The sequence below is a fragment of the Paramisgurnus dabryanus genome, chromosome 8, assembly GCF_030506205.2.
Source record: "Paramisgurnus dabryanus chromosome 8, PD_genome_1.1, whole genome shotgun sequence".
NCBI classification, from domain to species: Eukaryota; Metazoa; Chordata; class Actinopteri; order Cypriniformes; family Cobitidae; genus Paramisgurnus; species Paramisgurnus dabryanus.
Window position 1 is genome coordinate 2,397,547 of NC_133344.1, and position 26,124 is coordinate 2,423,670.

General features: G+C 39.3%; 1 protein-coding gene across 1 annotated transcript; it reads left to right on the forward strand.

The window, feature by feature from the left end:
* The first annotated feature begins 22,128 nt into the window (after positions 1-22,128).
* On the forward strand, positions 22,129-24,425 carry LOC135771639 (phosphoribosyltransferase domain-containing protein 1-like). Its single transcript, XM_065281959.1, has 2 exons — positions 22,129-22,817; positions 24,221-24,425. The coding sequence occupies exons 1-2, from the start codon at positions 22,129-22,131 to the stop codon at positions 24,273-24,275; spliced, it is 744 nt and encodes a 247-aa protein (XP_065138031.1). The 3' UTR covers positions 24,276-24,425.
* The last annotated feature ends 1,699 nt before the right edge of the window (positions 24,426-26,124 follow it).

The following is a 26,124-nucleotide window of genomic DNA, read 5'->3' on the forward strand; positions in this document are numbered from 1 at the left end:
TCTTTCACACTTTGCTTTTCAGAAATTCAGGCAGCTGGCTCCAGAAGTGGATCCCAACCCAACGCCAGTATCTCACTATTCGAAATTAATCTTCCCGTAAACCATTCCTTGAGACCATTACTCAACGTTTCTCTCAATTCAATTTTTCAAGCCTATTCCACCAGAACTCTCCAATCATATCTAACAGCCTGGAGATGTTTTAAAACCTTTCATTTAATTTTTAATCTTCCATTCCCAGATTTCTCACTGCTCACAATTACATTGTTTATCTCCTACCTCAACACCACCAAAAACCTCCAAATCAGTTCCATTAAAGGCTATCTAAGCGGAATCCAACTTTTCCATAAATTAATTTTCAGCGTCGGCGCCAATAGCCCTGTGGTTAGTGTGCCGACATATAGCGCCAGTTGATTTGCAGCAACCCGAGTTCGATTCCCGGCTCTGTGGTCCTTTGCCGGTCCTGCTCCCCTATCTCTACCCAACACTTTCCTGTCAATACTCAACTACCACACTATCCAAAATAAAGGAATAAAATGCTCTAAAAAAATATATATATATATTTACATCACTGCTTATTAAAGGGATCCAGAAGACCCACCCCACTCCACAGATGCTAGACAACCTTTAACACTAGACCTACTCACTAAATGTATCCGTTATTCAATTCACATTTGTTAATTGTTTCAAAGCAGCTTTACATTAATAGATGTAGGAAAAGCATAGAAAAGTGAGCATAGTAATAATGTAATAAACCCTCTTGAAGTATCAAACGCAGCAAGCAATTGTCTTAAAGTATCTTTATTTCACACAGTATATTTTTAAAATGTAGACACGGGCATAGCACAGGTACGGGAATAGGGCACCAGGCACGCAGGGTTACCAACAATTCCACACATCAATTGATCTGCACACAGTGAGTTTTAAATGTTAACACATCACACATTTGTTTTACTCAAAGGGGCACGCCAACCTACACCGCACACAGTGAACACACTGAAAGGGTATAACTGCGTCCCATATCCCCAACTCCCCTCCCACACAAACCGCCCGATCTACAATTAACAATTTATCAGTACATAAATACATAAATTAAAATCACTTCCCTCTCCTCTGGTCACCTAGAGCAGTGGTTCTCAATTCCAGTCCTCGGGACCCCCCTCCAGAATGTTTTAGATGTCTCCTTATATGAAACACCTGATTTCACTCATCAGGCTCCTTCATTAACACACAAACAAGCTGATGAACTGAATCAGGTGTTTCATATAAGGATAAATCTAAAACATTCTGGAGGGGGGTCCCGAGGACTGGAATTGAGAACCACTGACCTAGAAGACCCATCCATCAGGGGTGAAGAACAAGGGCAGTAGCCAATGCAGTTTGTATAGGCAGGCGTGGGTAGAGGCGGCGTCTAAAGTTCATTCATAAAAGTCCAGCCATCCGTCACCGGGCGAGTAGTCCACACTCCAGAGCGATTACGTAAGATAACGCACACCATATCAGCCCGCAGTCTTTCGAGGCAATGGTGATACTAATAATTCATTCCCCCCTTCTGACTCCACTCTCTCATATTTTCAGCTAACTAACTAACTATCTTCATCTCCGGAGGACCTATTGTCCCCGAGAGACAGCAAACGTACCCCACACAGAAATCACCACCTCGACACGCTCGCTCTGCTCTCTGCCCCTTTTAAAACCTTTGTCTTTCCGCTGCCCCCACAGGTGTATGCAATCAGAATAATTATGTGAACGCAGAGTGACGACACTCTACACTACTCCCCCTCTAATTCAGAAGGACTCGCCCTCGAGTCCAAGTAATAATCCTTTGTCCAAGCTGGTAACTTCCGTTGTCGTGCTGGTCGCACTATCTCAGCAGAAGGGACCATGGCCTTTTGCACAGCACCTCTGCTATTGTCCACACATTCAGGTGTCAACCCCAGATCATCCTCCAAAGCTGGCTCTGACTGCCGTTCTAAAGGCTCTGCTAGGCCATGTGGAAGTTGCCCATCCCCCTCTCTCAAGGGGTCAGACTGTCCCTCTGTATGGTGTTGTCTCTCCACTGCAACGGAAGACGACTGTTGGCGGATCGGCTGGTCAGCCCGTTGTTGTAATGGTGATTGTCCAGACTCAGAATCTCCCCGCCGGCTCTCTGAAACAAATCGAGAAACATATGGTTTTAGGCGATTATAATGCACCACTGTGGTAGCCCCACCTTCTGCTGGTTGCAGCTGATACAATACATCAGATACTTGCTCAACCACTTTAAAGGGGCCCTTGTAATTTCTCTGCAATTTAACACAAACCCCTTTCTTTCTAGCTTTATTACGGACCCACACCAACTCCCCCACTGAATAATATTGGACTCGGGCCCGAAAATCTAAATATTTTTTTTGCTGAACAGAAGCTTGCGACTGATGGTGTTGTACTGCTCCTACCACAGTGGACAAAGTCTCAGCCATACGTTGCACATACTCATTTGGAGATTCAAAAGTCTCCTCAAAATTTACATTCAACATCACATCTACTGGTAATACCATCTCCCCCCCAAAAACCACCTTGTATGGAGTAAAACCAGTAGTTGCATGTACACTACTGCGATATGCCATCATTACGTAAGGCAACAATGAATCCCAATTCTGTTGGTTCTTATCCACAAAGAGAGACAACATAGACAGCAAAGTCCTATTAAAACGCTCAATGAGCCCATCTGACTGAGGATGGTAAGGAGAGGTGCGGGTTTTGTTAATATCCAACAACCAACACAATTCCTGAAAAAGTCCGGACTCAAAATTTCGACCCTGATCCGAGTGCAGGCTCCGGGGAACCCCATAACGGCAGACCCACTCTTCAACCAAGACTTTAGCAACAGACCGTGCTTCCTGGTTGGGCAAAGCAAAAGCTTCCGTCCACTTCGAAAAATAATCGCCAACAACCAAAATAAAACTATTTTTATTGCCAGTTTCAGGGAGTGGACCCAAAATATCCAGGGCAACCCGCTCATAAGGGCGCGACATAACTGAGGGAACAAGCGGAGCCTGAGGATTGCGGGCTGGAAGCTTCCGTGAGGCACAATCCACACATTCACTACACCACCTTCTCACATCTGCGAACCACCCAGGCCAATAAAAACGGTCTTTAACTTTACCTTGCAATTTTTGTACTCCAAGGTGGCCACCAGTAATCGCATTATGAAGCATCGTTAACACTTTCGGTACCAAACATCTTGGGAGCACAGCCTGTATTTTATTAGCTGCATCAGAATTACAGGGAGGTATCCGCACCAATAACTGATTCCGTATCTGCAGCTGATCCCAAACTGCCATAAATTTTCGTAACTCTGGGTGGTCCCTTATCTCTCCACACTCCTTTGGTGACTTGGTTAACAACTGAATCAACTGACTTAATTCGTTATCCTCCCTCTGTAACTTAACCAAATCGTCTTCCAGCTTTTCTCTAGCTGGTGGTTCCACACTCGAGTCAACAACCTGTACTGTTCTCACTGGACACGTTCCCTTTTTAGCCACCCCCCCAACTTGCTCGGGTTCCTTACTCGCAATTGCATTCAGGCCCGGTAATCTTGACAAAGCATCTGCATTAGCATGTTGCTTACCAGCCCTATGGACAATCCTATACTGAAAGCTTGATAGCTGTTCTAACCAACGAGCCAGCTGTCCTTCTACTCCCTGGAAATTATGAAGCCACCGTAGGGAACTATGATCTGTACGTAATACAAATTCCGCCCCCAAAAGATAATGTTTGAAATGTTTTGTAAAAGTTACCATACTCAACAATTCCTTTTTGGTGGTTGCATATTTTCGTTCTTGTTTTGTTAAGGATCGGCTTGCATACGCCACCACGCGCTCCATCCCTCCCTCCACCTGGGATAATACAGCACCAATCCCAACATCTGAAGCATCGGTATCAAGAATAAATGGTTTTAGGGGATCAGGGTATGCTAAAACTGGGGCTGATATCAAACATGACTTAAGGGTTAAAAAGGCTCTTTGACAATCCTCTCCCCAGTGGAACTTCCTGCCCTTTTCTGTCAGTTGGTGCAAAGGCCGAGCAATCTCAGCAAACCCCCTAATAAAGCGGCGGTAGTAGGAGGCCAGCCCCAGAAAACTTCGTACCTCCGTCTGGTTCCTAGGGACCGGCCATCCCCGTACCGCCTCAACCTTAGAAGGGTCGGCCTTAACGCCCTCGGCCGAAATAACATGTCCTAAATAAGATACTTGTTTAGCAAACAGATGACATTTAGAGGGTTTTACTTTCAAATTGGCCTCATACAAATTTTTAAAAACTTGCCCCAGGCGCTCTAAATGTTCCTGAAAAGTTTTCCCAAAAACTATTATGTCATCCAGGTATACCAAACATGTAGTCCACTGGAGGTCTGCCAAAATCAAATCCATTAACCTTTGAAAGGTAGAAGGAGAGTTACACAGACCATAACTTAAAACATTATACTCATATAGACCTTGTCATGTAATAAACGCAGTCTTAGGTTTGTCTTTTGGGTCAACCTCTACCTGCCAGTACCCACTGGCTAGGTCAAGAGTGGAAAACCAACAAGCATTTGCCAAACTGTCAAGTGCATCGTCTATCCTTGGGAGGGGATACGCATCTTTCTGTGTGACATCATTCAACTTCCTATAGTCAATACAAAAACGGAGGCTACCATCCTTTTTCCTAACTGGCACCACCGGAGCTGCCCATGGGCTGCTAGAAGGTTGTATAATTCCATTGTCCAACATTTGTTTTATATGCTCTGTTACTTCATGTTGCAAATGCAAGGGGACCCGACGAGGAGCCATTTTAATGGGTTTAGCTACCCCGGTCTCAATCTGGTGGCGAACAAGATGCGTCCTACCTAAATCTGTGTCCCCTGTACTAAAAAGCTGGTTATAACGCTCTAACATTTGGCGGATCGCCAGCATTTGTTCCATATTAAACCCTCTGGAGTCTAATCCAAAATGGGAAATTAAGGCATCAGAAGACCATACTGTCTTTTCGTGACCGTCTTGGTCCACTTCTTCCGCCCCTTCACCCACCTCTATATTCGTAGACAACACTCCAATTTTCATTCCATCACGTAAAGTATGGGCTTCTTCAGTGACATTAATAACACGAACTGGCATAACGCCAGCGGCTACTTCACACACCACACGAGCCACTAACACATCACAATGACGAGACAGGGATGAACCTGGTTCCAACATACCTACTATTTTTCCCGGCGGGGCTCCCTCAACCGTGCCCAAAATTATTACTTCACTGCGTGGCGGTATCTTGGTATCTCCACGAACTACAACGGGCATAGGGGAAACTGGAGAGTCAGTGTGCAAATGTATAGAAATCTTTTTTCCCAGCAAATAGCAGCATAGCTCATTTAAATCCAATTTAACTCCAAATTTGATCAAAAAATCACTCCCCAACAACACTTCTCCAGGGCTAATATCTGCTACGACAAAATCAACTATGACAGCCAAAGAATCAAATTGGCAGGTAGTTTTCCATTGACCTATAACTTCCATCCTGTCACCATTGGCTACAGACAAACTACCATTATACATAGCTAAATCGCCTCCCCCCTTTGTTGCTTCCAACCAAAACTGTTTGGATACAACTGACACTTGCGCTCCTGTATCAACCAGTAAGCGGGTCTCCACCCCCCCAACTTTACCCAACATGTAAACCCCAACAGTTTTTGGCTGGAACAGACATATCTCCTCAGATCTAGACGCTACAGAGAGAGGGGCGGGCTCCTGGTCTACCGGGCCCGCCCTCTCCCGTTTCCCGGCACATATGGGCAGTCTTTCTTAAAATGACGAGTACAGCCACATTCCCAGCAAGCCTCTCGCGCCTGTGGATCTACCCGTGGGCTATCAGTTTTCAAAGTTATTGCATCACGTTTACCTGCAGCATAATTTAATTGACGACCTGAAGGAAACACCTCTGTCATCACATGATCTTGTAAAGTTTTAACAGTATTCTGCAAAGACTTTACTTCCTGACGGAGCCCTTCCACCATACCTACTAATGCTTGAATTTGCCCATCTACAGCTGACCCCACATTTTCATTTACCACACCACAAACTTTAGCATTTGGAAGAGGAACATTGCGCTCCAAGTTCCTAATCAATTCAAGCTCAGAGGCCAAATTAATCGCACCCTCCAACGTGGCTGGTTTAACACTACGCAAATGTGTAGCCTATGTGCGCAATGAAATGGTCCCGGGCCAATAAATCCCTTGTGGCGCTATCCACTGACGGATACGCTTTAAAAATCAAGCGCCTCAGAGCGTTTCCAAACTCATGTGCGGTTTCATTTGGTTGCCTTTTTCTTGAAGAAAAACTAGCCCGATTCCAATCAATACTTTCACAAGGCTCTAGACATTTGGCCATTGCCGTTTTTAACGGAGTAAAATTTTGTCGAGCCTCATCAGGCAATCCACAATAAATATCCCGCGCACGACCTGTCAATAATAAGGACATAAACTTCAATTTTAATGCATCATCCCACCCATTAATTTCCGCAGCCATTTCAAACTGATCTGCCCAATCGGACCACTCACGTCCCGTACCCGTAAAAACTTCGGGCATATAAACCGGGCGGGGTGCCGCATTTAACTGCGCTAAAATTTCGGCCGCAGGAGCAGGTGCAGGCGCATCCTCTCTACTACTCGCCCCCTCAGACTGTGACATTTTAACAATCTTAAGCTAAAGATACTTCAACAGGAAAAATACAAGATCACAATGATCCCACCGCTGCCACCAGTGTAATAAACCCTCTTGAAGTATCAAACGCAGCAAGCAATTGTCTTAAAGTATCTTTATTTCACACAGTATATTTTTAAAATGTAGACACGGGCATAGCACAGGTACGGGAATAGGGCACCAGGCACGCAGGGTTACCAACAATTCCACACATCAATTGATCTGCACACAGTGAGTTTTAAATGTTAACACATCACACATTTGTTTTACTCAAAGGGGCACGCCAACCTACACCGCACACAGTGAACACACTGAAAGGGTATAACTGCGTCCCATATCCCCAACTCCCCTCCCACACAAACCGCCCGATCTACAATTAACAATTTATCAGTACATAAATACATAAATTAAAATCACTTCCCTCTCTTCTGGTCACCTAGAAGACCCATCCATCAGGGGTGAAGAACAAGGGCAGTAGCCAATGCAGTTTGTATAGGCAGGCGTGGGTAGAGGCGGCGTCTAAAGTTCATTCATAAAAGTCCAGCCATCCGTCACCGGGCGAGTAGTCCACACTCCAGAGCTATTACGTAAGATAACGCACACCATATCAGCCCGCAGTCTTTCGAGGCAATGGTGATACTAATAATTCATTCCCCCCTCTGACTCCACTCTCTCATATTTTCAGCTAACTAACTAACTATCTTCATCTCCGGAGGACCTATTGTCCCCGAGAGACAGCAAACGTACCCCACACAGAAATCACCACCTCGACACGCTCGCTCTGCTCTCTGCCCCTTTTAAAACCTTTGTCTTTCCGCTGCCCCCACAGGTGTATGCAATCAGAATAATTATGTGAACGCAGAGTGACGACACTCTACAATAATATAACGTATACAGTAAAGTAGGAAGTTAAGCCAAAGGTGACAGACTCTCCAGGGGATGAGAAAAACCACTAGGAGAAAAACCATCCTGGCTAGTCCAGGGGGAAAACTCCTAGGAAGAGAAAAAACCTGAGAGAGATACTATTGGGGTATGTGAATGGGTAAGCGAATTAAACTGGTTCCGCCGGTGGTCACTGGTCAGGAATCGGCTGGGCATCTTGTTGAAGGACGGTCAGTAGATCAGTGGTGTGATGACCTTCACAGCTGCAGGAACTGGGTCTGTTTGTCTCATTGTCCTCCGGGTCGAGGACGAGACAGGGAGAGAGAAACAGAATCCTATTAGCGTAGGGGGCGTTCACATGTAATGCAAGTGTCATACAGTATTCTGGTTTAAGTCAGCTCGGTTCCAGACAGGCTAATGTTGGACTTTAAGGCGTCCATTGCATGTTCATAATTTAGAGGAAAGGCACAAGATACGAATATCTAAGTTCAAATATTTATTGATCAGATATGAAAAAGTTTAACAGCGCGCTGGATCTTCTCATGACCACATCTGGTAAGCGAAGACACACAGCCTCTTTTTTGACAATTATTTATATATTATGTGACGTCGATCTTTCTTCAGAAAATCTCCACCCACAAAGGCCGTTCTTCCTCGTGAATCTGACTCCCTCACCACACCCAATTTTAGCCTGTAGGCAAAGATGGAAACACATAGACAAAGAAAAACAAACTGTTCTCCTCTCATCCCTGGGAGCCCTGCAGTTCCTCTCTAGTACTCCTCCACTTCACATAGCATGTTATAATGCTTTCTTAAAAACAAATCATTAATAAAACATTCATTTATAAAAAACATAAGCTGTAAGATGAAAGTGATTATTATGTAAAACATATTTCAATATCATGACATCATTTCATTATTCGTAAAATTGGTTATATGAATAAGGCACACATTAACTTCTTTAGATAGATAAACACATATTAAATCTTTTACTGCAATACTACTTCTAAGGAAACACTTTAATCATTATTAAAAACCATCTGTTAGGAAAGAAAACACACACACACACACACACACACACACACACACACACACACACACACACACACACACACACACACACACACACACACACACACACACACACACACACACACACACACACACACACACACACAGGAGATTCTGTTCTTCAAGGTTGAGCTGCCCTGCCCCCATTAGGTTATTCTGTATGCAACCTTCATTTCATTGGTTAATACACATTTATCAAAGACAACATCTTATATTTATTACATCAATTATTCAATGATTAATACTGATTAAGTAAGAAATACATTGCATATTTTATCCTGTGAATATTAAAGCATTAGTTAATAACATGGTTCCCTGTTTGCTTTTCTCCCTCAGGCCTCTCTCTTATCTTAACAATTTCCAGACGTACATTCCTCAGCATATGCTGTTTCTCCCCCAACCGAAACCACACAGACTCTCAACTTTACACACAGACAGTCTCTCACATATCTCAGCACAGAAAGCATAATGGCACATATCAATTATAACATGACATACTGATTAATAAAACAACATAAAAATCCCACACTAACTATTGCGGTATAAGTATATTACCCAGATGAGTTATATGAGTGCTTTGTTCTAGACAAACTAACTATTGCGAGATAAGCACATTTACTGGACATTTTATTTGAATGCTTTGTTAAAGAAGAATGTCTTAAGTTTAGATTTAAATTGATAGACTGTGTCTGATATTCGAACATTATTTACCCCTTCGTCTAGGCTACCATTCCATCATTACAGCTCGCACATTGGATGCAATGTTTATTTTGGCCTTTTTCGGGTTTCTCAGATCCTCCGAACTCACCACTACCTCAAATTTTAACCCAAAAATTCATCCCACAATTTCAGATCTATCCCTAGTAGACGACGAAACTATCTCCTACTTTATCAAACAGTGTAAGACAGACAAATTCAAAAAAGGCCATTTCATTTATATTTTCAACCTCCGTTCACCTATCCAACCTTACCAAACCCTCAAATCCAACCTTCAATTCAGGAAATTAACAAGCAAAACCCCTCCGACCCACTTTTTATAAACAACGCAAAACAACCAACCACACGCTTTTGGTTTCACAAACATTTAAAATGAGTCCTGATCCAATCAGGCATCCCAGCGGAACACCTTTCAGGTCACTCATTCCGCATAGGTGCTGCAACCACAGCCGCCCAAAAAGGACTCTTGTGGCAGCAGATACAAGCTCTTGGTCGTTGGTCATCTGAAGCTTTCAAAAGCTATATCAGATCTAACTGCTTTCACATTAAAAAAGCGCACCAAACCCTTATCAGTTAAATTAACTCCAATCACAAAAGGGGGGCTAACCATCTGATTGCAGTGAGTATTGAACTCCCGTCGAATTTCACAAAGCCCTCCCAATATAAATGAAACAAACCAATAAAGCCTCCTAATCTAAATTATTAAATTTCCCCACCCCATCACCAGCGAGGCTTACCTGTCCAATCGCAGTGAGTATTGAACTCCCGTCGGGCACCACTAGAAAGCCTCCTAATATAAATGATCAAATTGCCCATCTCATCGCCAGTGAGGCTACCTGTCCGAACGCAGCTTGTATTGAACTCCCGTCGGGCACCACTAGAAAGCCTCCTAAATTAGCAAATTCCCCATTACCAGTGGGGGGCTTACCCGTCCGATAGCAGCGAGTATTAAACTCCCGTCGGACACCACAGAAACCTCCCAAATTCAAAACGTGCAACAAACCATCAGCGGGGGCTTACCATCCGATTGCAGCGAGCCTCCTAATATAAATTATTCAAATGCCCTCCACCAACGGGGCTTACCCGTTTGATCGCAGGGAGTATTGAACTCCCGTCGGGCACCATTAGAAAGCCTCCTAATATAAATTTTCAAATTGCCAATACGACCGCCAGTGGGGCTTACCTGTCCGATCGCAGCGAGTATTAAACTCCCGTCGGACGCTGCTGTAAGGAACCACACACCTGCCCAAAGACGGATACAGGGGGAGTAGGTGAAGGTATCTCATGTTCTTTCCTTCCTTTGCGCTTCTACAAAAATAATTCCATTTATTAGGTTTCAATTTATTTATTTGACCTCTGTGGTTAAATTATAATCTGACTCCAATTAATAAATGATCAAAATTATACTGATGCTGATCATAATTTATATTTATCATTATTATGTTTTTTATTCTCTTAAATATTTAAATTTACATAGAAAATAAGGTGTTCTCCTGAAAGTCCTAAGGCAGTTCCATACAGCTGGGCGTAGAGGCATTCTCCTTCTAAATTAAATTAAAAATATAGCTGCAAGCAGCGATACTGGGCCAAGCACCTTCAGCAAAATGAGCACCCAAAGCACAGCAAGAAACATACAACGTATCAATCACCCAGAGCGCATTGAGCACCCAATGTGCATCAAGAATACAATGCGCTGCAAAGAACCCAAAGCTTAGCAATCACAGAGCAGAACCATCGCAGTGCAGAGAAGCAACCGAAAACATGGCAAAAATAGAACATATGTGAACTACAGACAGGTCTAGAAGAATAGGTGAGAAAGAACAAAACGTTAATAGAAGAAATTAACACTTGTCTCAAGCGGGATTTGAACCCAAGAACTCAGAATCTCTTTGCGTGTGCCTTACTCGCCACGCCACTCAGTTGCCACAGTTCAAGGGGCAGCAGGAAAGAGATTACAGAGATGCAAGCATTGACATATGTCAATCACCAAAGATGTAGAAATGACACCACAGAGCAGAAATAACAGAAATAAAGTGTATATGAGAATCAAAAAGCTCAAGTGAGATTGAAGACAAGAACAACATTCTGTAGAGAAACGCTATAAAATGTAATATACAGTGATTAATTATGACAAATAGACAACGTCACAGGCACGATCGACTTTACAAAGGTTTTTCTCAAAAAAAAATCCTAGGTGCCAGAAAAATCTGTTCAGTCATTTCTGTGCGGATTGCTCCAAACATTATAAGATCAGAACCTGGCATAAAATAAACAAAATTTGTAAAAGGAGTAGCGAAAAAATCCTTTACCATATGCCTTAAAATAACACATGAACAGAATTATGGAAAATGACAAACGAGGTATCGTTGCGATCGGCATAAACCAGTGAATACAATTTCACAAAGAAAATTAATATCAGACAATGTATTCAGAAGTTATAAGCAGTTCTATAAGAACTGTTATAGTTTATAACCCCTAGGTGGCGCTGTACTCTGTCTTCCCAGGTACCCTCAGGACATCATGCCAAAGCTCCCTACCGATTTTTGCGCCGATATATCCAATACTTCAAAATGTATAGCAATTTATGAAAAATTTCAAAATGGCGGACAGGCGGTTCGGTCAAACCCGGCATAATACACATCGACAGATGCAGCATGAGCAAAGGAATTCGTAGACACCATGATCATAATTTTCGGACAAACAATTCAGTAGTTATGGGCAAAAATAGCCTTTTTTTCATATCTCATGACCCATAGGTGGCGCTGTCACCAAATTTGCCATGGACCCCCAGTTCATGGTCCACATGAAGAGAATTCAATTTCATTTCGATTGATCAAAGAATGACCGGGATACAGCTTCAGAACCATTTTTGTGTCAACCTCGTTAAGTTTGCGCATTTATTACTTTTGAACAAAGATAAATATCAAAATTCTGTTCAGTCATTTCTGTGCGGCTCACTCCAAGGATCATCTGTGCCAAAATTCATAACAATTGGACCAAATTTGAAGGAGTAGCAGCGAATAAACAAAATACTGTACATTTCAAAATGGTCGCTACTGTAATGGGTGGAGTCTTACTGTAAGGTATTAAAAACAATAAGCGTGATTAGAGCAATCACGTGTACCAAGTAGAATTTTCATAGATCAAACGGATCTGCAGTTATAACAATTTGAACATTGCATTTTTGCACTGCTGGTGGCGCTATAGAGTTACTGCTAGAGACCCCATTTTTGGCCACATGACTATTTATGACCACCACTACAACTGTGCCAAATTTCATCATTTTCCTACATACGGTTCATAGGGCTGCCATAGACACCAATGGCTAAGAAGAAGAAAAAAGTACAATTCCAATAGGTGTCTCAGCACCTTCGGTGCTTGACCCCTAAAAAAAGTACAAGTCTAATAGGTGTCTCAGCACCTTCGGTGCTTGACCCCTAATTAGAGGTTTCTCCAAAACACATTGAAAATAAGAGGATCCATCTATATTTTAGGTTGAGGCAATTCTCCATCCAACCTATAAAGTGAGGCAATTATACACATCATATTTTCAATAGAGGTAATTTTCCTAATCTAGGCCCCCTTCTGTATATTTATCTTAAACACTTAAAATACAATAAAAGACTTTACACGTTTAATGAACAAAGATTAACAATTTATTTTTCCAGGCAGGTCCCACGTAAATCAATTATTTTGTTTTTCAAATTCAACAATTAAGATGATCAGCATAGAAAATAAACAGTCACACAGTAAAAATCATACCTGGCAATTAAAGACAAACAAAGTGGTCTAAGGAAGATTCTTGTTAAAAATTTATTTCATTATGTTTGAATTCACACACACACACAGTGTGTGGAAGATTCTTGCTAAAGAGTTCTTCCCTGAGCCTCTTGCCACCTTACACAGAATGAGACAAGAATTCTTAAAGTCCACCAAATGGGATTGTTAACCATCAGTTATCTATATCTCTTCAGGAGGTGACACCCATCACAGGAGTACAGTTTATACCATTAGTTCTAAACGTTGATATACTTTCTCTTAAAATTATAGAAATTAAAAATTTTTAACCATCACACCATCACCTTTTAAATAAAACCCCACATGAAGATGAAACCTTAGTAGCATCACAACATATGATATACCCAATGTTCCATGTGTTTAGTATATGTGACCCGTCACGGAAACCAGGGACTCAAGTCGGCAGCACAAGTTTCGAGAAAATGAGAAACAAAGTTTTTTTTTCGAAATTTGTGATTTTCGTTTTATTGCAGAATCTGTTAGTTGAGATCACGAAGAAGCCTCTCCATGTTTGAGATAGCAGTTTTTGTATATTTAAAAGCGTATATTTTGCGGTTAAAATAGGCTTGTTTTTGCGGAGATTCTAGCGTGCAGCGGGGGGCGTCAATGTCTGTGTGTATATTTACATACTGTATAAGCTTGTGTTTTCGCCTCCGCCCCCAAAGGGAACAGCGTGACTACTAAATAAGGATAGTTCGCCCAAAAATGAAAATAATGTAAGTAATGACTCACCCTTATGTCGTTCTAAACTCGGAAGACCTGCGTTCATCTTCGGAACACAGTTTAAGATGTTTTATCGTTAGATTTAGTCAGAGAGCTTTCCCCTTCATTGAAAATCTATGTATGGTTTCCATGTCCAGAAAGTTAATAAAAACATCATCAAAGTAGTCCATGTGACATCAGTGGGTCAGTAAGATTGTGTTGATGCATCGAAAATACAGTTTGGTCCAAAAATAGCAGAATTACGACTTTATTCAGCATTGTCTTCTCTTCCGGCTCGAGCGTGAAGTCACGTGACTGTAGTGACGCGCTGCCCTGTTCCTCAGAAATGTTTGCTAAGTTTTTTTTTTTTTTCAAACTTATAGCCTGCGTCTCCCCAGACTGTAAAGCTCGGGCGCACAAAACAAAAGAAAAATAAAAGAAGCTGGGGCGGAACAAATAACAGTCAGCCGCATCGTACGTCAGCCGCGTCACTGACTTTATGCGGCGCCGCAGTCGGAAGACGTCAAAGTACCGCGAGAGCTCTTCAAGAAATCTTACGGAGTAGTTTAATTTCGACTCGCTCTCGTGGTACTTTGACGTCATCTGTATGTCAGTTCTTGCAGCGCAGCATGAGTCCAAACACACAGAAGTTACACAGATATCGTTGTATTCTTCATATAATTGGCTACATGTTTTGTCTATCAATATTTTCCATGAAGTCATTGGCTGATGGAGGAACGAGCGAGCCATTGGTAACCTCTCTAAAGGATGTCACGTTTTCGACGGCGCTGTTTGGATGATCTATTATACTACTTCCCTATTTTAAATACAAACTTTGAAGGCGGGTTCATGTGTTTAACGGAGTGTAAGCTCATATACCCTTACATGTTACGATTTAAATAGTCTTCAGATTATATATTATATTGTATTACCAGACATTCATGTGAAATCTGATGTAAACAATCTATATTTCACGGATTATACGCATTTGTGGACAAATATGGTCATTGGATAATCTGAAACAGACTGGATTCGACTTGTGATCCCCACAAAGGTAAAAGAGTCATGTTTATTTTTGCGGGTTGTCATTTGGTCATAAAATACGACATATGATGCTAGAACATCTCAAAAAGGGTTTTACAGGGGGCATGGCTTAGCTAAATGAGATGTAAATGAGCCCTATTGTCTCCCCCAGCTGAAAAGAAGAGTCCCTTTCGTCTCGATTTTCTCGGTTTGAGTATTTCTGAGTTCCTATATTCAAATGGCCACAACTTCTCCAAATCTTATCAGAATTCCACGTGTTACACATCGTTGGAAAGCTTAGAAACTGCACTTTCAGAATCTGTGAATAACTCAAAATGCCCAGATCCGACTTGTGTCCCTACTTTCCGTGACTGGTCACATATTTCCAATAACCAGAACCTTAAGAGAGAAGAGAGAGGGGGAGAAATACAGATCAGTTCCTGGGTATCCATGACCCCTGTGGAGAGAGACAACAGGTCTCTCGGAAATAGACACAGAATGTGGTTTTATTGTTTTATGGTCCAGCTTCAAAAATAAACTCTTGTCCACCTGTCCTTACAGCTTAGACCCGGCCCGATGATGGTGGCCAAAATTTCCAACCACCACCCTCGGGCCGGGTCGGGCCCTTGATAAAGCACGTCACGTATCATACCTGCTCTGCACTGTAAAAAGATTCCGTAGAATTTACAGTATTACTGGCAGCTGGATGCCAGTAACTTACTGTAGATTTAAATTTATGTTAATTACCTGCAACAGTTTGTTCAAAGTTAAATGAAAATTAAACATTAGCAAGTCTGTATCTTTACAGAATAAAACTAAAATAACAGCCTCAAGCAAAGCATTCTGGGAAACAAAATCTGAAGGAAAAACACAGAAAAAGGTTGATGAGGATTTTTGGTTCCCAGAATGCTTTGCATGAAGCTGTTATTTTATATTTTTATTCTGTAAGATAAAGACTTGTTAATGTGTAATGTTCATTTAACTTTGAACAAACTGTTGTCAGTAAATAAAATAAATTTAAATTTACAGTAAGTTACTGGTTTCCAGCTGCCAGTAATACTGTAATTTCTACGGAATCTTTTTACAGTGTGCGTGCTGCACTATTCGCTTAAGTGTGGGGGGCATAGCTCCCGGCTGCTGTCCGAATAAGCTATTTTGCTTTTGGGGGGATACTCTGTGTTTCGGGCTCATTCCCTGCTCAGAGCCCTCTCCCCGGACAGCACGCCAAATACATTTACAAATTTAATCCATCCAACTTATTTGTAAGTGTGAACTAATTGAATGTTTAAAGTTAACTTATGTAGTGTAACTTAAATCCTAGAATATAAATATTAGAAATAAATGTAAATTGATCTGCTGCTGTAATAGGCTGTGTATCATTTAAGCCCAACAAACAGAAAATATGAATGTCACGGTGTGGTAACACAGAAAAAGGGAAAATAACAGAAGAACCCAAACGCAAGGGATGTATCAAAAATAAACTATGTATTTAATAAAACAGAACAGTAGTACCTTGAGGGACAAGACTACTTCAGTTAGTATTATTATATTATTATCTTCATTATTACTTTAAATAACTACTGTTTATTTTCATTATAACCACCACTGTTCCCACTACTCCCACCACTACAGCAACTATTATTATTATACTTACTACTATACAATATTGTATACTAAGTTCCTATCGATTTTATGTACGTGTGCATGTATATATACATATATATATATATATATATATATATATATATATATATATGTATATATATATACTGCAAAGAAGATCATACAGAAATACTCTATATAATAATAATTTATACTATGACCCCCCTCAGAAAATGTATGTTGATGTACTCTAACTGATGTAGCAATAACTAATTTTTGCTCACCAAAAAACACAAAAATTGGATGAACAATAATCATTATTCAAACTCATGAAATTATGGACTTAAGTATCCTCTGTACCAATAGTATAAGTATTGTCATGTTCTTTATCTCTGTCAACTTATCACATTTGTCTATATGTGTGTTTGTATCTGTATGTGTATCTGTTACCGCAAAAAATAAATAAATAAATAAAATAATTCAAATTTCTTACTCATTCCAGCATTTGGTAATAGTTTGCTCAGGTAAATACATTTCATTAACATTTTGTTACTGAGAACAGAAGTTACAGAAATATTACATTTTTGTTTCATAATTGAGGAAGAATTTGAAACACAGAACATGAAGTCATGTAGCACACTGTAAAAAATGCTTGTGAAATCTACAGTAATTAACTGTGTTCATGCACAGCAAATAACTGTAATAAAGTTCACAGTGGATTACAGTGCATTCAGTGTGAAATCACAGTAGTGTTTTTAAACTGTAAAAATCACAGTAAAAAGGTATGTGCTGTAGAAAATCACAGTAAATAAAATATCCTGCAAAGATTCACAGTAACCAGCAATGTACTGTAGATACTCACAGTAACCAACATTGTACTGTAGAGACTCACAGTAGGGGTGAGCAGGGGCGAAAGTACAATTTTTCAGAAAAACTTAATTTTAAAAGATAAAGTTTTAGACAGATATATTTTTGCTGTGATCAGTAACTCAAGTGTGGACTATGAATTCCAGGTGAAATTTTGGAAACAAAATGGCCTTAGACTCTGTCAGCAGGGACGAAAGTAACACATAGGTGGCTCAAAAGCAGAACAGAACAAGATAGATTTTTGTTTTACACTTGTTTTTAGTAAATAAACATGACTATGATCTTGTTTATATGTATTTTCGGTTAAATTTTGGTTTCATCAAATGTTTCTAAAGCAACCTGACAGTACAAACTTGAATTGTTGAAAAAAAAACATTTTTAACAGTTTGAACACAATAAAATTAAATCAAATAAAAAAATATACATTTTCAACATAATGCAACAGTATTGGCAGTAGGAGAAGAGTAACAAGTGTTACTTTCATCCCGACAGGAACTCCTGACATTTAAACCCGATTGAGTTTTATTTTTAAAAACTCTGAGAAATCAAACTTCATGATGTGTTACAGCTCATTTTACAGTAAATGTATTTAAGTCCAGTCAACAACAATTTTTGTTAGCAACATGCTGATGTCTAATCTTATTCAGGATACTCAAAATAAACTGAAGAAAATTATTTCTTCAATAATCTTTGTTGGGAATTCCTTTTTAAAGTATATTTATTATATTATATTTGAGTATTATGCTAGTAATGACAAATTAGATTTATTTTCTATTTCTTTAAAGGAGAAAGTCACTATGATTATTGTTTTGTCTACAATATGGTACACACAACATTCCATTAAATATGCTACCACACTGAAATAAATTGTAGGTTACACTTAATACTTATACAACTATAAATAAGTTTTCAACTATGTGAACCAACTTTCACTAATTTGCAACTATATCTCAACTAACTGTCTAACTGTCCTTAGAGTATTAGTTGACTGTTAGGGTTAGGGAAGAGGTTAGGGTTAGTGGAATAAGTTGACATGCACCTGCAAAGATACTTATCACAATATCATCACAATAAAGTGTGAATAGATATTAAGCAGACAGTCTACTTATACGGTAAAGATTGGTAGGATAAATAGTTGCAAAGTTACTTATAATTAGTAAAATGTCTAAAGTGGACTATCGAAAAAAAGTGTTACCAAATTGTATTGGCTGACTCGTCATGTTGCTTTGAGTATAATTGGTTAATATGACTGTCATTCAGTAAACTGGCCAATGACTGCTGTGTGAGCACTGGTTTAGTTTGAACAAACTAAGGGTGCATCCCAATTCAGGGTCTGGATCCTTTTAAGGCCGCGGACTTTGAAGGCAAGGCTCAATATTTGAAGGCAGCAGCCTCTAAACGCCACGGAGTGAAATGAAATGAGACGGTCTAGCCTACGGGGGCATCACTTGCTTTTCCCGCCCACTACGCTTGTCACTGGGACACAAAAGCTGAGACCTATCAGACTTTTAAAAATAAATATGGTGGCAGATTTTTTTATTTTACTTTAGAAAATATTCAAACAAATTAGCGTCGCACACCTGAAGTCAATAGATGGGTGCGTAGGATAAGACGACAAAAAGTCTCAAAATATACAAAGAACAATTCCCGCACACTATCTGCTTGCTGAAAAAATGTATTTAATGAAAGTTGCGTTGCAACGTTTCGATCAACTGATCTTCATCAGGCAACATGAAGAGCAACATGATCTTCATCAGTTGCCTGATGAAGATCAGTTGATCGAAACGTTGCAACGCAACTTTCATTAAATACATTGTTTCAGCAAGCAGATAGTGTGCGGGAATTGTTCTTTGTATACTTTAGAAAATATAACACATTGATGCAGATTAAACTATATCCAACAGTATGTAAAATTCACCAACCTTAGAAATATACAAAAGCAAAATGCAACACACAACATTGCAGCAATAATATTAATTTACATCACTAAAACATCATTTATAATAGTAAAACAGACACAAGGACCTTTAATTAGCAAAATATACAATTTTAGTAACGATTTATCGTGCAAATGCGCGTTTTCTCAATTAATGAATTTGCATGAATTACGGTGAAATGCCGCCACATCCAAAAGCCAGGGGGCGCTCTCGTGCAGAAACTAACTTTGTGCCACAGAAGAAGTAGGCTAGAATTGCAAACGCTGCTCCAGGAAATGTCTACAAGAATATTTATATTGCTGTTCTTCAAATAGTTTCAGGTATTTTCATGATAATAAAGAATATTTTGAATGATTTTGAATGATTTTGTTTTATTTTGAATGATTATGATTTTTGATGCATAATCAGGCAGGTCTTTATAATGGGACAAGCTATAGCGTTACAGCCCTAACTCGGAATCAGTGGGGAAAAGGCCACAGTAAGAGGCTTTTATATGAATGAGCCTTCGAATTGTGACAGCCTTCGTCACAGCCCGGTGATGTCATTTGCCTTCAGATACGGCCTTGGAAGGCCACAGCCCCAGAATTGGGATGCACCCAGTATGTCAGTTTAAAGGGCGATTTATAGTCGTGCATAGGTCCGTAGCCTGTGCATAGCTCTGCGTAGCCTGATGCGCACCTCACAAAATTTTTAACAGCGCATCAGATCTACTGACGCGCGTCTATCTACAGCGCGTCAGATTGGTCCACCAGAACCCCTCCCGTCAGGTAAAAAAAACTGTGTCATAGGTATTTCCGTTTGTGACGGTGAAAACAAAAATGAGCCAAGTTGAGGAGTGATTTAACTCAAATTGCATCAAAAGTCGATGTTTATTTACTTCCATCATTACTGGACCAATACTGGTCTTCTCAAATTATACACAACAAGTTGCTGTTTCTTCTTCGTTTGTGGGTTAACCTGCTTAGCTTCTTCTTCTGTGACTTCTTTTGCTGCTAAAATATTTAATTTTAGAGAAAATACACATGGTAGGCTAATAGATACTTTAAACAGTATTACACTGAAATCATCTTGGCCATATGCTGGTGAGACATGAAAACACATAAGCCATCTGAATGGAGAGCAGTCCCATTAGAGTTTTACCAGTGGCTAAATATGTTTAAAATAAATATGTTTATTCATACTGTAGGATCCAGTAGATTACTAGCAATTTAAATGAAAACAGCTTTTCAATTTCTTAACATTGTCTGTTGTGGTATGGTTTCACTGACCTTTTTGGGCATATTTTAATGTTACTTATACACTGTAAAATTAGGATTCTGAATTTAGAATAATTTTTAGAATCAATGGTTGTGTTGTGCACTAGAACTATTTATTTTGGAGTGAAAATATTGTAGACATAAATTTGTTTTGCATTTCAGTTATTATACTTCACAGTAATATTGTGTTTAATAAAAATTGGAGGAAACTTTAACAGTTTACTTGAAGTGTACTTTTGATTTATAATTAATGATTTTGTTTTATTTACAGATTGTACTGAATTATATTTAGATATTTTTAGATTGTAACAAAAGTTTAAGATGTTTTAAGATACATTTCTTGGGAATTCATACTTTTTCATCCAAATTAAAATGTTATTTTACAAATGTTAGCATGCATTTATTGAATGTATTTGACTGTAAAAAAAAATTTTTTTAATTTAGTACATATCTGTGAAATAGTAGCATTTTCCCTCAAATCAGAAAACTTATTGTTTTGTAATTTAGCATATTTAAATTAGATAATTAACGTTGTGACATGATCACACAAGATACATGTTTTACCACTCATTATATTGTGACTTATGTATATTTGAGTTTAAATTAGTTTTACGTGTTTTCTTAGCCATTTTATCCTTTTGCTATTTTATGTGTGTATGTCTTTTATTTTGCTTCGTCTGCCTGTCATGTGAGGGGTCACATGACATGGAACTTTGTATAAAAGGAAGGAGCAGGAGCACATGGTTAGCTGACGCTATAGCTAAAACAAGCGGTTGCTGGGTTGTGGAGTTTGTGTATTTGGGCTTACCTGTCCAGTTACGTTTTATGGACTTTGGATATCACTTTCTTGGATTTTATATACACAGTGGAAACTTTGCACATTTGGACTTTTAACACGCTTGGACTTTTATATTGTTTTAGATTTGTTTTTTGTATTTCCACCTTTTGACAGTCTTGAGTTTTTAAATAATTGTAACTCAACCTTTAAGGCTGGCCGTTACAACTTTATTTTAACATTGATGAATGTTTACAGAAAATAACTAACCAATCAAATGCTGTAGGGAAAACCACAATGAACTATATATTAAAAAACATATAATCTCTGCTTAGTTACTTGTCAATGACTGCCAGTAAATTACTGTGGAAAAAAAATCACAGTAGTTACCTGGCAGCCATTGACAATAGTAATTTACTGTAGAAAAGAAATCACAGTGGTTAACTGGCAGCCATTGACAAGTAACTTACTGTACGGAAAAATCACAGTAGTTAACTGGCAGCAATTGACAAGTAACTTACTGTACTTAAAAATCACAGTAGTTAACTGGCAGCAATTGACAAGTAACTTACTGTACGGAAAAATCACAGTAGTTAACTGGCAGCAATTGACAAGTAACTTACAGTACGGCAAAATCACAGTATTTAACTGGCAGCAATTGACAAGTAACTTACTATAGAAAAAAACACAGTAGTTAACTGGCAGCAATTGACAAGTAACTTACTGTGCTTTTTCTAAAGTAAGTTACTTGTCAATTGCTGCCAGTTAATTACTGTGAATTTCACAATATGTTTTTTACAGTGCAAGGGTGGAAACACAAACAGCTCCTCCTCTTTTCAAGAAGTACCACAGTTCATTTCTTCTTTACCCATATCACTACTAACATGGCAGATGACCAGGGAAATATACATGCGGTCGTGATTAATGATGACTGGCCAGGTTACAATTTAGAGTTGTTTAATTATCCTGAGCATTACAGTGGGGACCTGGATTGTGTGTACATCCCTCATGGAGTCATTATGAACAGGATTGAATGCCTGGCCAGAGACATTCTTGAAGACATTGGACACCAGGACATGATGGTTCTGTGTGTTTTGAAGGGTGGATATAAGTTTTGTTCTGACCTGGTGGAGTCCATTAAAGCTCAGAGCCGCAGCACTAACAGAAGACTGACCATCAGAGTAGAGTTCATTCGATTTAAGAGCTATCTGAATGATCAATCCACTGAACACCTTCAAATTATTGGACCAGAGGACCTCTCCATGCTGAAAGGCAAGGCAATAGTGGACACAGGGAAAACCATGAGAGCTCTTCTAAAGCATGTGAACACTTTCCAGCCCAAACTGGTTAAAGTTGCCGGGCTCCTGGTAAAGAGAGTTCCTCACTGTGATGTAATGCTCCCAGACTATGTTGGATTTGTCATTCCTAATCGTTTTGTTGTGGGTTACGCTCTGGACTACAATGAATACTTCAGAGACCTCAATCCAGTGCCGGCGCCAGCCGAGCGCTGATGAGGGGGCGTCTAAAATACCAGAGGGGGCGATCACATGAATGCATATAATTCCCCCAGCTAGAAAATACATAGGTTTGGTACATTAAGTTTTAAAGTGTTATAAACAAACATCTCTGTAATACAACCACAAAAACTACAGCTGTGAGCAACGTACAGAGCTCTGAACAATACAACAACAACAAAAAAACGCATACCTAACGTCACATATTAGCACAACACTACTCATTAGAAGTTCAGACCCAGAGGTAGAAATAAATTTTACGTAATGGTGGGGGGCAGTGTTGGCAAATAGAGTTGATGGTTTTCAGCCCAAAAACGGTCCAAACGCAACATTTTATCAACATTTTGGTTCAATTTGATCATATAACGTAGTTATTTTAATTGCCACAAGTAATGCACCAAGCTAGCGATTAAGCAGCTAGAGAACCACAATAGCAAAATGACAATAACTCGTTTACATATACAGCTATGCTGTAGGATAGGCTTATTCAAATTCGTTAATTATAAATTTAACAATGTCTGTTTTTTATCTATTTACTCCTGATAAACAGGTGTGTGAGAGAGAGAGATCGTACAGGCTTACCTTTAACGTTAAATGCAGAACAATAATAGGCTGTTGGTTGTACGTTGACTTGCAAGGATGCTGAAGAACATGAACATCTGAACTTTTCAAAACTATGTACAGTCTGGCTGAAGTTCATGGTGCACGAATTGACTTAATGACAGCAGAACATTTGGATCTTTGCACCTGAAATGCTCCGATAATTCATCCACGCCACGGCATTAATTGATGTGTGACAATCCGGAGTCCGGTTTGTAGAACTTCCAATGCTATTTTCCATATATCCATTGCTACAGGGCAGGCCCAGGTCACTCTCACACTCCTGTCTGTAAATTTTTATATAATTTCCCACTTCGACATCTTGATTTCCCTCTGAGACTCAGAACGCGGGCTCATTGTCGGCGTGCCTCAAGCCGTCAACACAAACTTGTTCAACTTCAGGCGCGGCTGCAAGAACCAACAACCACATGACGTCAAAGTACCGCGAGAACGATTCGAGAAATCATACTAAGTGTCGTTTCGTCTCGCTCTCGCGGCATTTTGACGTCTTCGCCTGATGAATTCGAACAAGCCTATAGGCTATACATGAGTGGGCGTGTGTCACGGTAAAATACATGCACACTTGTTTTTTTGTTTTGTTAAATAATTAGACTTTAAAATTCCCTTTAGGAAGACAATACACAAGGCAAACGTGATTTTTAAATAGCGCATTTTATCATTAAAATCCCATTCAACATTAATGGTGATCTGAGGGGGCGGGATAGTGCCAGTGAGGGGGCAACGCCCCCTCGTGGCGCCGGCCCTGCCTCAATCACATCTGCGTCATCAGTGAGATGGGGAAACTGAAATATAAAGTGTAACAAACTGTTTTCAAGAGGAATTGACATTTATATTACCGTAACAAATGTATACCTTATTCTGTTTAAAGATATGATTTCTGGATTATGTTTGATGTATTATATAATGGGGTCTGTATGCATTGGATAAAGTCAAAGCAATAGCATGCAGAATTACTGCGTTTTCTATTTTATATGTTAATGCTTTATCTTCTTCATATAAAAATCTCTTTTTCTCCATAAAAAAAAAAATTAATAATAATAAAACAGAACAGAAAATACCCACGTGGGGGTAAAACAGAGGATGAACTAATAATAATGTGATAGAACACAAACATAAACACGGGAACAGATCTTCTTGTACATGAATACAACACTAAGATACAACAACGAACGCGCACACGACAGAGAACAAGAGGGCATAATAAAGACACCACATCAATGGGAAACAGGTGAACATAATTAATTACGTAAGACACGAGTACATAAGGGAGTAGGGTAAAAGTGACAAGACACTGGGAACACGTGTCACACATACATGATGTGAAAAACACGTGTCCCCACATAAACCACAATGCTGCCCTGACCTTGCCCTCAGACATAGACCTGAACCAATACTAAGGTCTGGCAAGATCACGACAGCGACAAGACACTGGGAACACGTGGAAGCCACACACACAATATGACTCCACATGTCCCCACACAGAACATAATACTGTCATGGTCCTGTCAGATGCACTCAGACCTAAATCTAGCACAGAAGTCTGACAGGACCATGACAATGAAGTGTACATGAACAACACTTGATGCTTTGTCAGATCAACACAATAAGAATTCAATCCAATGTCTGAGTCTGTTTACTAACTGTGATGTTTACTAAGAGTATTTAATACTGTGATCTTACTCTTCTTACACATTATATATGATGTTTGTTAATAGGGGTTTGTTTGATAGGCCGACACCTCTATAGTTATGCACACTTGACTAGATGTTCATCTTAAACTCTTTTTATAACAACTTGGTTTTTATTTCATGTTTTAAGCATTATTTATCAAATCATCAGAATATAGACAGACTGTAGAAATAACAAGACAAACACAATATACACAACAGATAAACACAAAGTACAGATGATAAATGATACAGATGAATATTAGAAAAAAAGAAGAGAAAGTCAAGTCTTAAAATCTGATGGACACTTCACACAACTCTCTGTCGAGCTTTGACATTGATGCTGTTTCTCTTTATTTACACGACTGTCAACCTCCAGGACTTTTAAAATAAAGCATCACCTTGATTTTCTTACTGTTTGTGTGTGAACTCATAAAACTGTCAGTGTGTCATTATATTATACTACATACATATCAATACATTCATCTCTTACATTGACATCAAATATTCAGAGGAAATAGATGAAATGTGTTTTTGTATTGTTGTAGCTCATGTGTATGTGATAAACAGATTGTTGACATGTTTATTATGTTGAAGATTTCATTTCTATCACTGACTGACAGCACTAATAGTTTGTTTTTCTATCTCTTCATCTGAAACTGATGATGATCTCATATCTGATTGACTTTCTCTTTTTTTAGGCCTTACAAACAACAGTAAAGATGTTGAATCTTCAGTATCATGGTGAATAAGAAGACACAATAGTGACATCACAACACAAAATCAACACAGACTGAAACACAATAACACCTCACATTGATAACACTGCTTTAAAACAATTTTAAATCCTACGATGGGATTATTAAAATAAATATGTTTTTGGGTTCTGTGTTAATTGTTTGCTGTTAAAACATTTGTAAGTTGTTTTGAATAATGGTGTCTGCTAAATGAAATAGATGTAAATATAAATGATAATCTTGCT

Coding starts and splice junctions, on each gene's coding strand:
- LOC135771639 (XM_065281959.1), top strand. CDS start 22,129: ATGTTTTTTACAGTGCAAGGGTGGAAACACAAACAGCTCCTCCTCTTT. Junction 22,818..24,220: donor TACAATGAATACTTCAGAGA/CCTCAATCCAGT, acceptor GCGCCGGCCCTG/CCTCAATCACATCTGCGTCA.